Source organism: Nyctereutes procyonoides, unplaced genomic scaffold (genome assembly GCF_905146905.1).
Source record: "Nyctereutes procyonoides isolate TBG_1078 unplaced genomic scaffold, NYPRO_anot_genome, whole genome shotgun sequence".
NCBI classification, from domain to species: Eukaryota; Metazoa; Chordata; class Mammalia; order Carnivora; family Canidae; genus Nyctereutes; species Nyctereutes procyonoides.
Window position 1 is genome coordinate 36,988,077 of NW_026575140.1, and position 11,272 is coordinate 36,999,348.

An 11,272-nucleotide genomic window follows, 5' to 3' on the forward strand; every position below is an offset into this window, starting at 1 on the left:
AGAGGCATTGTGTGCAAAATGGGACAGTGAAAATGGTGCCAATCATGGGCCAGTTACTGCAAGGGGCACAGGGCTATATGGATGGATGAAGCAGAATTTCTGCCCCAAGGAGGCTCCATGAAGAATGTGCAAAGGAAAGGGAACTGGCACTTTTGAGCAACTAGTATGTGCAGTACACATTCTCCTCATTTCAAGAATTGTTTGGGCGTGAGTCACACAGAAGAGAACACTGAGCTTGGGTTAAAGGACTGGGCTCTCAACCTAGATCTCTTAGACTCCAAAACTGAAGTTACAACTGCTGTGGATGGTTGTTCTCCACTCACTGTCTTGAAGCACCTCAGCATTTTGTGTCTCTCCATCGCCTTGTTGCAGATATTACCAGCAGAGATATCGAGAAGTGCTTTGGAATTTCTGTGGGCATTGAATATGACTATGCAAACTGGATGAAAATTGGAGGAAGTTTAGAAGGAAAAGGTTGTGAAAATATTGGAGGTGGCGATTCTAGTAAGTATTGAGTAATGGGTCTCCCAAAAAGAAGCTAGACCTTTCCTTGGATATACACTCAGGGCATGAACATGATTTTCCCCCTCAACTGACTTCATTACAGTCAATGGTCACACTGAGTAGCTGCTAAATATCCCAAACCAATCGCCTGTTGTGGCTCTATTTTGAATTCATCATGGGCTGAGATCACCTTAGAGATATGTGGTTTTTGGAAAGTACCCTCTCCTAGGTTTCGAGCACTTGACAAAGATGAAAGAACGAACTGGGATGAAAGGAATGTATAGACCGAACCTGGGTAGTTGACTGTTGAGATGAAGGTCCCTCATGTTATAGTCCAGAGGGAAGAAACAAGGCTTCTGAGAGGGACAAATATAGTCACCAAGGTCAAAGAACAATTATTAGAGAAAGACTGTACACAGATATTTTGTGGCAGTTCCTGAACAAGTCAGTGTGTCTTCATGCATGCATTCATTCATCAAATGTATTGAGTACCTTTTTTTCAGGTGAGAGACACAGAGGACACAGGGATGATGAAACGGATTACAGTATAGTGCATGAGGTAGATATGAAACAGGTACAAGTTACACCGATCGTGTTAGGCTATTCATGCCTCAGGGTCTTAAGCCAAATTGTTTCTCCTCTGTGATGCCCTTCCCTCCTCTCTCCATTTATCTATAAAAATTCATTCACTTTTTTACACCTTTCACCTAGACCACTCTCCTCCCTCCTCCACTGTAGTTTGTATGTGTTTCCTCATGCCCCTTCTGAGCCCCATCTGTCACAGGACCTCTGATATTTAATTGAATCTCATTGGTAGGCAGCAGACACTGAGGAAACATGTGACATATGAAGGAATAAATGTATGCATGAATGACTCCAACTCCATTCTTTCATCCTTTCCCTCTGCCATGCTGGGCTGGGCTGTCTTCCAGTGTCTGCTCTAATGGGTCCATTTCTAGGGTTTTGTCCTGCTCCTCTGCTTTGTTCTGCTAGTTAACTGAGCAAGGTAGAAGAATAGGAGACAGCTCTAAGGGGAGCAGTGGAGCCTACCGACCAGTCCTTTGGCTTTTTGGAAAATGAACTAATGCAGTTATCTTCTTGATGGCAGAAGGCCACAGGCTGACCGCAGCTGTGGAAGACATCATTTCTCTGGTGCGAGGTGGCAGTTCTGGCTGGGGTGCTGGCTTGACTGGAAAGAGGAGCACCATTACATACCGTTCCTGGGGGAGGTCATTAAAGTATAATCCTGTTGTTATTGATTTTGAGGTAAGTCTTTTCGCACTTGAAGAAACTCTACGTCCATGAGGAATGAAAGTGAAGCAGACCAGATCATTTCATATTTCTTATTATGAGCCCATCAAAGAACAAGATTAAATGTAACGGCACACTGATCTGCTGGCCTACCCCATGCCTGACTATTGGGAGTGCGTGACTTTAAACCCAGGCCACAGGACCACTGGGGGCAGAAGCTTTATATCTGGGCAGAGCCCAGTTTTATACTAGTAGTCCCAGAATTTCTTCAGAATTAGGCCACATTAAAATATAGGAACTTGTATCCACACAGAAAAGACTTTAAAGTTACATTTGTTCAAGTAGGGGTTGGCAAGCTTTTTCTGTAAAGGAATGGATAGTAAATATTTTAGGCTTTGTGACACACATACAGTCTCTGTCATACAAATTCTTCCCCTCCTTTTTATACAAACTTTGACAGACATAATAACCATTCTTAGCACAAAAGACGTACGAGAACAAGCTGTGGTCCCAAGCTGTATTTGCTGCCTCTGCTCTAAAGGTTCCCATCCCCTCATCATAATGAACCTCTTGTCTAGATGTGAGTCTTGCCATGGAAAAGATTAGGGACCTGAGGCTTCAAGTCACCAGTGGGCCATTTTTTTTAAAAAAAAGATTTTGTTTTTTATTCATGAGAGACACAGAGAGAGGCAGACACATAGGCAGAGGGAGAAGCAGGCTCCATGCGGGGAGCCTAATGCAGAACTCAATCTCAGGACCCCAGGATCACGACCTAGCCCAAGGCAGACGCTCAACCACTGAGCCACCCAGACGCCCCACCAATGAGCCATTTATAGTCACATAGCTTATATGTAACTGCCTGGATCTCAGATCTTGGGACTTCATAACCAGTTCCCACTGCTTTTGCTTCTCTGGGGAAATCTGGCAGGTGTCTGGAGACACTTTTAGTTGTCACAGCTATAAGAAGGTGCTACTGGCATCTACTGAGTAGAGACAAAGGAGGCTGCTAAACATCCCGCAACGCACAGGACAACTCCCACAACAAAGAACTATCTGATCCCACATGTCAATAGTGCTAAAGTTGAGAAACTCTGCCTAACCTCACAAAGGCAATAAAATTATAATCAAAGTGCAGAGGAGATGGATTGTCTACCAGTCATCAAACTATTTCTATACATAGGCAAGGGTAGTCCATTAAGAAAAGAGTTGTATTTGGGGATTTTAAGTAACATTATTGTTTTCTTGCCCATTTGTTCTGGACTCTTGCCATTTTATACATATATTTTAAATCCCAGGTATGGATACATTCTTTTTCTTAAAAGACATACCAACATTTGAAACAAAAGTCTATTATCTCACCCTGCTCTCTATGAAGAAAGAGGTCAGGTGGATTAACCCTGATCTCATTTCTTCTCCAATAAGTAAGGGACCATTTTCACGCACCTGTAATTCACATAGGGTCTGAAAATTGCTATCATCAAGCTATTAGTCTTTTAGGCAAAAAGTGTAAAATTGATATCAGGAGCAATATATAAACTTTTGTGGGCAAGAGGTGAACTTTGTGTTTGCCTTGAGCAAAGCTTCCAAGGGCAAGTCTGATATAAATGATTTGGAGAAGACCAAATACTGTCTTTAGGGAAAGAGAGCCTAGGTTTGGGGTGAGAAAGATGATTTGAATCATTGGCTTGCTACCTTTTCAGTGTATAACCTTGGACAAGCTACTTTATTTTCTGAGCCCTAGTTTCCTGGTCTATAACATGGGGATAATAAAATGCTACATCACGGGTTTAGGGAGAGAGTAGAGGGTACTTAGTGAATGTCAGTTGAAGAAACACGTTGATGGGAGCTAAGTGAGAATACCATAGCTGGTAAATGGCAGAGCCCAACTTGAGCTCTGTTCAACAGACTCTAATATACACGATCTCTTTACAATACATGCTGCCTCCTGAGAAGTTCAGATTTGATGCATGAATGGGGCTGGCAGGAAGGTGACACAGCTAGAGCCGTGTTTCAAAAGAAGGATGCTTAAAGACATATGAAGGGTGACTTGAAGGGCTGGGGAGAGAGACAGGCAGACAGACAATGGACAAGGAAGCCAGTCAGGGGGCTTTTGGGAACCTGATGCTCAGAGTGGAGACAATGTCTTACTCATTTGCATATCCCCATAGCTTAGCACTTATTTAAATAGCAGCACTTATTTATGGCAGTTACTTAGACTGAGTGAATACAGGAATCGTGTTAATGTATGATGTTGTGCTATGTTATATATTATTCTGAGTTATGTTATATTGTGCCGCTAACATCATACCACTTGCTTTCTCTGAATCTGTAAAATGGGAACAAAACCATGGCCAGTATCTTTTCAAGCTCTAGGAGTCTTTTTCTCCACCCCAACCTCCTTTTAGCTTCTACCTGCCCTTCCCAAGGAATGCTCCCTTTCCTCTTCCTGTGGATTCTGGGAGTGAGGAGTGAGAGACAAGGCACTGAGTGCTGAGCTCTGCTGGAAGGTCATGGGGAAGTTGCTCAATGGTCCTGACCTTCCCTGGAATTGAGTCATCTTTAACCAGAGTCACAGGGCAGCCCATTCTGCACTGACCGCCTAACAATGGGGCCAAATTTCCTGAACTTCCAGTAAGTGGTCGTCTGCCTTTGGCTGGCAGCCCATCCAGTCCTGAAGTGACCAGGCTGGTGACCTCAGCTGCAACCTATGAGCACAAGCCAAGGTCTGTTTGTCATGGGTCTTTCTGTACACATTACCAGGAATCCACTCAAGGCTACTGCAAGTGCCCTCTATTGACTTTTGGTTCTGAAGTGAGATGGCTGCAGTGTGGCTCAGTCCTATCTCTGAATTGCCCTGCAAGCTTGGCAAATCACTCCCATCTCAGCGCCTGAGGTTACTGTCCCATAAAATGAGAGATCTTCAAAGGAGCTTTCATTTTATGATTCTACGTTAAAATATATAGCCTTAAAAGCATGCTGAAGACAACCATATGTACATGCAATTTGAAAAATTTCAGCTTTTTCCCCCATCATCACACCTAACTAATAAAAATGGTGCTTTACTTTATACTGTTCTTCCCTTTTGCAATGGTATCTCTCATTCATTACTTCTTTAGATCCTCATAAGAATTCTAGGAAGTAGGTTATTATTTCCATTTTATAGAAAATGAGGCTCAGGTTTAAAGATGGACAGGAAAGAGTTCTAGGCCTCATAACTAGGATGTGAGCAGCATTTATTGAACTTTCACTCTGTGATAGACCTTTCCCATCTATCAGCTTTCATCCTCTCATTAAAGGAAGGTGAGAGTTTTGTTCCCATTTTAGAGACGAAGAAGGCAAGCTCTGACCTGACAGATCACACAGCTGGAACTAGTAGAGCTGAGATCCAATCGATGCCAGATTTTCTGGTTCCAGATTCAGTGCTCTCTACCACACCTACTACTTCCCAATCAGGGATCGATTCACCCTCAGGGAGCATTTGGCGATGTCAGGAGAAGTTCTGGTTTTCACAACCAGAAGTTATTGCCAGCACCTAGTGGGTAGAGGCCAGAGATACTTCTAAACATTCTATAATGCACGGGACTGCCCTCCCCTGCCAACAAAGAATTATCCAGCTGGAAATGCAGTCATACTGAGGTTAGGAAACCTGCTGGGTTATAAGTCATTTCTGGAATGGGTGCCTCAAATGCAAATGACCCCTTCCCCCCAACCTCCCCACACTTATACCGAAAAGAGAAGTGTTCAGTATTGCCAGCACATCACACATAATAAATACTTTACACTCTCCCTGCTTTGTAAAAGTACTGGTGGGGGCAGATGAGTTGGCATAGACAGCTGCTGAGCTCTCTTTCTCTGGGATTGGGGGACTGCAGCTTTCAGAGATAAGCAGGCCCATGTTCAGAATGGCTCTTGCACTTAATAATTTGAGCCTGATCAAGTCACTCAAACACTCGGAGTCTCCGGAGTTTAGTACCTGCTCCGAGGAGTGGCTGTGAGGATTCAACGCAGTGGGATAGAACTGAGTGTCTAGTTCCATGCCTGGCATGTAGCAGACCCTCCAGAGGCTTGATGGCCAGTTCTCGGGCTCTGGGAAGCTGGAGACCCAGGGAGGGGCTCTCTGTTCTTTCTGCACCCACAGATGCAGCCCATCCATGAGGTGCTACGACATACAACCCTGGGGCCCCTGGAGACCAAACGCCAGAACCTGCACCGGGCCTTGGACCAGTACCTGATGGAATTCAATGCCTGCCGCTGCGGGCCCTGCTTCAACAATGGGAAGCCCATCCTTGAGGGCACCAGCTGCAAGTGTCAGTGCCCGCTGGGTCGCAAGGGCCTTGCCTGTGAGCAAATGGAGCAAAAGGGTAAGACCCGTGCATCCTTTTCTTTGTTTTTTTTTAAGATTCTATTTTTATTTATTCATGAGAGAGAGAGAGAGAGAGAGAGAGAGAGAGAGAGAGAGAGAAGCAGGCTCCCTACAGGGAACCTGATTCAGGACTCAATTCCAGGACCCCAGGATCATGACCTGAGCTGAAGGCAGATGCTTGACCACTAAGCCACCCAGGTGCCCCAGGTCCATACTTAGATTTGAGCCTGGCCCAGTTCAGAGGGGCCAGCACAGAAAGGATCTTTGGGGTTCCCAGCCTCTCCTTTCTGTGACCTCTTGCCCCCTGACCTAGGAACCTGTGTTCTGAGTTTTATGGCTGACTCCACCTCTTTGCTTTAATGGTGCTTATGCTTTCTCCCTGCTATCAAGACCCTCTCTCAGATGAGATCTGTGGGTTTTTTGTTTTGTTTTGTTTTGTTTCATTTTGCCAAGGTGTAGATGGATATAGGATTCATTTCTGGAAGGATATATTAGTTTCCTAGGGTTGCCATAAGAAATCACCACAAGTTGGGTGGCTTAAAGAAACAGAAATTTATTGTCTGACACTTCTGGAAGTTAGAAATCCAAAATTCAGGTGTATTGGCCAGGTTGATTTCTTCTGGAGGCTCTGAAGGTAGACCTACCTTTCCCAGCTTCTGGTGGTGGTTGGTAATCCCTGGCATTCCTTGGCTGGTAGATGTGTCGTTCCAATCTCTGCTTGTCTCCACGTGGTGTTCTCATCCATACAACTCTTGTTTTCTCTGCTTATGAGAAAGCTACTCATTGGGGCAGCCCAGGTAGCTCAGCGGTTTAGCACCGCCTTCGGCCCAGGGCCTGATCCTGGAGACTTGGGATCGAGTCCCACATCGGGCTCCCTGTATGGAGCCTGCTTCTCCCTCTGCCTGTGTCTCTGCCTCTCTCTGTCTCTGCGTGTCTCTCATGAATAAATAAATAAAATCTTAAAAAAAAAAAAAGAAAACTACTCTTTGGATTAGGACCCACCCTAATCCATCATGGCCTCATTTTAATATGACTTATTCCAAAAACTCTATTTCCTAATATAGTCACCTTTAGACGGGATGGTATTTAGACTTGAGCGCATCTTTGGGGGTACACAATTCAACTCACTACAAGAATTAAGTAGTTGCATTACAGTGCAAGGAATTATGAGCAAAACCCAAAAGGGCTGGGGCAAGTGAGATTTAAATGTATCATGGCATAGCATGAACCGATTGCCACCAGGGAAGGAAGAAGGCTCTCAAACAAGGGTTAGAATTCCATATTCCTTAAAGATGAAGTCTGAGGACCTGGATGTGAGTTCCAACTACTTCTTCCCTAACTTCCTGTGAGATCCTCGTCAACCGTATCTTTTCTCTGGGGCTCATCACTCTCATTTAAGTTTCCTCTGACCCTCAAGAATATCTAGCCCAAGAATTCATCCCAAATCTCTAAGCTTCCAATTTTCCACACATGCAAAGCTGCTTATACTGTACGTGGAATGAGGGCAAGGACACAATGTATAAATCGGTCTCAACTGGCAAGTGCATTATAGACAATGTGAAGGAAAAAAGAAGGAAGTCTGGAGAGGTATATCTAAGGTATTACTCTGAGGTCCATAAAATGAACCGCTGATACCCATGGTAAGATGGGGTGGAAGCCTGGGTTTAAAATGAGCTTATGGTGCATTATAATTTCCTCATTGGAGGAGTAGATCTAAACAGGAAGCAGGGTAGCAGAGTTCTGGTGGCAGATAGGCCTCTGAATACCAAGGTTGCCAATTTTCATCTGAGAATCCCCTGAAAAATGGGGTTAGTATCAGTACCTTTCTCACAGTTTGTGTTGATGTTACACACTAGCCAACACATGTGTCAGGCTCTATTATGATACATAAGAAGAAGAAGATCTATCTTGGCTTGGTGCCTTGTCTTAATCCCTCCTTTGCTGGATGAAGGGAGTGCAAATTAAATCCTCCTACAGGAGGAATTCTGAGAGGAATGAGCCAAGAAGGTGAGTGAATCCAAGGGTCCTTACGAAGAAGGATGCAGAGAATAAAAAAACAAGTAGACTAATTACTGGGGCAGAGATTGGCATAGTCTTCTCATGTAAACTGAAAAAAAAAAGCACTACCTGACAGGTGGTTAAAGAAACAATGAAACTTTTTGGGTCTGATACAGATCAGCTCTAGGGCCCAGGGATTTCTTTACTTTTCAAGCAGACTGTGGACTGGGTTTCAGCCCTCATTCGCCCCATTGGCCAGCCAGCTTTTCCAGAGGGACCAAAGGTCTGTGGACAGAAAGAATAACTAACCTTTATTCTGTGCCAGGTGCTATCCCAACACTTCATGTGCATGAACTCATCTCTTCCTCCAAGAATAAGTTCTGTTACTAGCCCCAATTCACAGAGGAGGAATTGGCACAGGAGGAAGGTGACATACCTTGCTCAAAGTCATCCAGCTGGGGAGTGTCAGAGCCAGAATTTGGACCCAGGGGGGTGGACCCATGCTAGGACACAAGCTCTAAACTGTTACATTTTACTGATGTACATCCTGAGAGTCAGAGTCAGGAAATTTCAGAAATGAGGGCAGAGAGTCTGAGATGATTGCATTGACCATTATTTTGGGGGTGGGAAGAGAAGGTAATGTCCTGGTTCATAGTCATTAGCCTAACCCTGCCTCAGTAATTACACTATGGCATGTGCCCGCAGTACCAGTGACTTGCTTGGATCCCTTGGATCCTTGTCCAAGATCACAGAGGTAGAGAGGAAGAAGGAGTGTGGGTTACCTAGTTATGTCTCTTCAATGGTCCAATGCTGGGTTCAGTTGCAGCCATGCTGAGTCATCTGTACACACAATGGGCCCTGGGGAAGGGGGACATGATGCCAATGACCCAGGGGTGATGACAGGGCTCAGAGGATGGGTCTTCTTCCTCAGAGCCCATTTCTCCTGCTAGATTACATTCAGTCAATTGCAGGCAGCTCACAGGTATTCCATTAACCTTGTTACAAACACTGTGTGGACATCAGGTAGCCTTGGGGACTGAATGTTCAGCGTGACAAAGATTAATTCAGTAAGGAAATCTAAGACTGGGAAGTCAGCCACCATGGAGACCCACTGACATTGGTCCCTAAGGATTTTCCCTGCAAACCTTTGCCTATGGGGACCAAGTCACAGAGGCAGCAGAGAATCCTGCTGTGGCTGTCTCACCAGGGAGTATAATTACAAAACTGGAAGGGACCTGAAGATAATCTAATCCAGTGATATTCACACTGGGATTTGAGAAAACTTGTGGTCTTAGGGGCTGCCCCAGGGGAGCAGGGCAAACCTGATAGACACCCCAGCTTCAAATAAAACAGCTTGACTTTCATCTGGCTGCCATATTAGGGCTTTTATAAGATTTCATTTAAGGGGGGAAAACCAGTAATGAAAAAAAAATGATGGAAAACCCCCACCAGATTAGCCTAGCTGTTTCATTTACAGAAATGGAAACTCAGGCTGAGAGAGGGCCTGCCCCAAGGCACAGAGCCAGAGGAAGGCAGCAGCCCCAGGCCAAGGGACTGCATGAGCTGGATTTCCAGAGGTGACCCATGATCAGTGCCTGTGCTGTCATGCTCTGAGCGGAGACTCTGTCACCCACTGTGGCCCCACCTTAAGAGTCTGAGCGAGTCTGACTTGCAAACCCTCACAAAAGCCCAGCAAGCCACTCCACGGGGCTGTCAGGCTGGCCCTTGTCTGAATCCTTGGCTGGGCTATGCTCTCTGCTCTTCAGACCCTCCAGTGGCTCTGTGTCATTCCTTCAGAGAAGCATGCCTTCCTGCCTTACTCTGCTATCTATCTTCCATGGAAGCGCGCACTCCAATTTCATGAGATGGGCTCTCAGTGGCCTCTTCTCACTCCATCCAGAGTTTCAAATTAAGTGCAAGGCGGCGAGCACAGAGGTCTTGGTTGGCTACACCAGGCATTTCCCCAAGGACAGATTGCAGACCACTCTAGGGTAGTGGGATGGGCCTCCTTCCTTATATAAAGTCTGAGCTGCTTCTTGTATGCTAACCTCCTCTTCCCCTGGGAAATAATCTGTGCAGGAGCCAAGGCCGATGGTCACTGGAGCTGCTGGAGCTCCTGGTCGGCTTGCAGAGCAGGCACCCAGGAGAGGAAGAGAGAGTGCAACAACCCCGCACCCCAGAATGGAGGTGCCTCGTGTCCAGGGTGGAAAGCGCAGACCCAGGCTTGCTGATGGCCCCTGGGCACAGATGCTGTGGATGTCACTGGATAACGACTTCTTTCAGCTGAGGGAAAATTGAATCAACATGGATTTCTTTGTCCTGCCAACTGCCAGGCCCAGGACCAGCCGTCTACAACCAACTGCCCTATGACTCTAGTCGATCAACAACTGGGTGCTGGACGTTAACTAGGGGCTCAGTCCTGCTCACAGCACTTTGGAGCACCCCCCCCCAAAAAAAATCCCAAACCAAGAGAGAGATCTCAATCCATGCCATAGAGGGATTTATAGGATGTTAGAGGTCTGAGGCCAGCAGATGTAGCTGAAACAATCGATGGCAAATAAAACAAAGTATGATGAGAATGATTTCAGTTCTTTGATTACAATATTTGCTCATTCAAAGACCCATTACTAGTTAGTAGAATAAGCAGACCCACTGAAATAATGAGGAAAAAATGAGGACCGACGTGAGTGCCTTCAATTTTCCTTCCTCTGGATTCAACAGTATTTTCATTTATTCCCTCACTTAATCTCTCTCATTTACGTTCTTACCACAAATAACACAGTTCCCCCAGTTAGCTTCTCATGGTCCCCTAGCCTTTTCCTTTGTTGCATTTTTCACAATTCATCATTCTATGTTGGCTGCCATAGGTCCTGTGACTCTTTATGACCTGCTTCCCCTGAGATAGTTATCAGGAGAGCTCAGTTTTGTTTGGTTCAGCACTGTCTCCCCAGAGTCTCGTGCTGAGCCTTGAATTGGGAGAGACCATCCAAGCATCTTTGGATGAAGTGAGAGCTGAGCTCAAGAGTCAGTTCCAAAACGTGGTCCATAGTAGTCAGCTCCCCAGACTGGAGCGTGGATGTGGAGAGGCCAACCAATGCTGATCCGTGCGCCTTCCCTGCCACCTGTGGGAGAGCCAGTCACACCAGTCTGCCTCAG

General features: G+C 45.6%; 1 protein-coding gene across 1 annotated transcript in view; it reads left to right on the forward strand.

Moving 5' to 3' along the window:
- Positions 1–10,699, forward strand: part of C8A (complement C8 alpha chain) — a 65,355-nt gene extending 54,656 nt beyond the window's left edge. The window contains exons 8-11 of the mRNA XM_055307002.1: positions 373–504; positions 1,613–1,770; positions 5,894–6,116; positions 10,196–10,699. Of these exons, the coding sequence (XP_055162977.1) occupies positions 373–504; positions 1,613–1,770; positions 5,894–6,116; positions 10,196–10,347 (665 nt within the window). The 3' untranslated portion in view covers positions 10,348–10,699. The remainder of the gene's footprint in view (positions 1–372; positions 505–1,612; positions 1,771–5,893; positions 6,117–10,195) is intronic.
- The last annotated feature ends 573 nt before the right edge of the window (positions 10,700–11,272 follow it).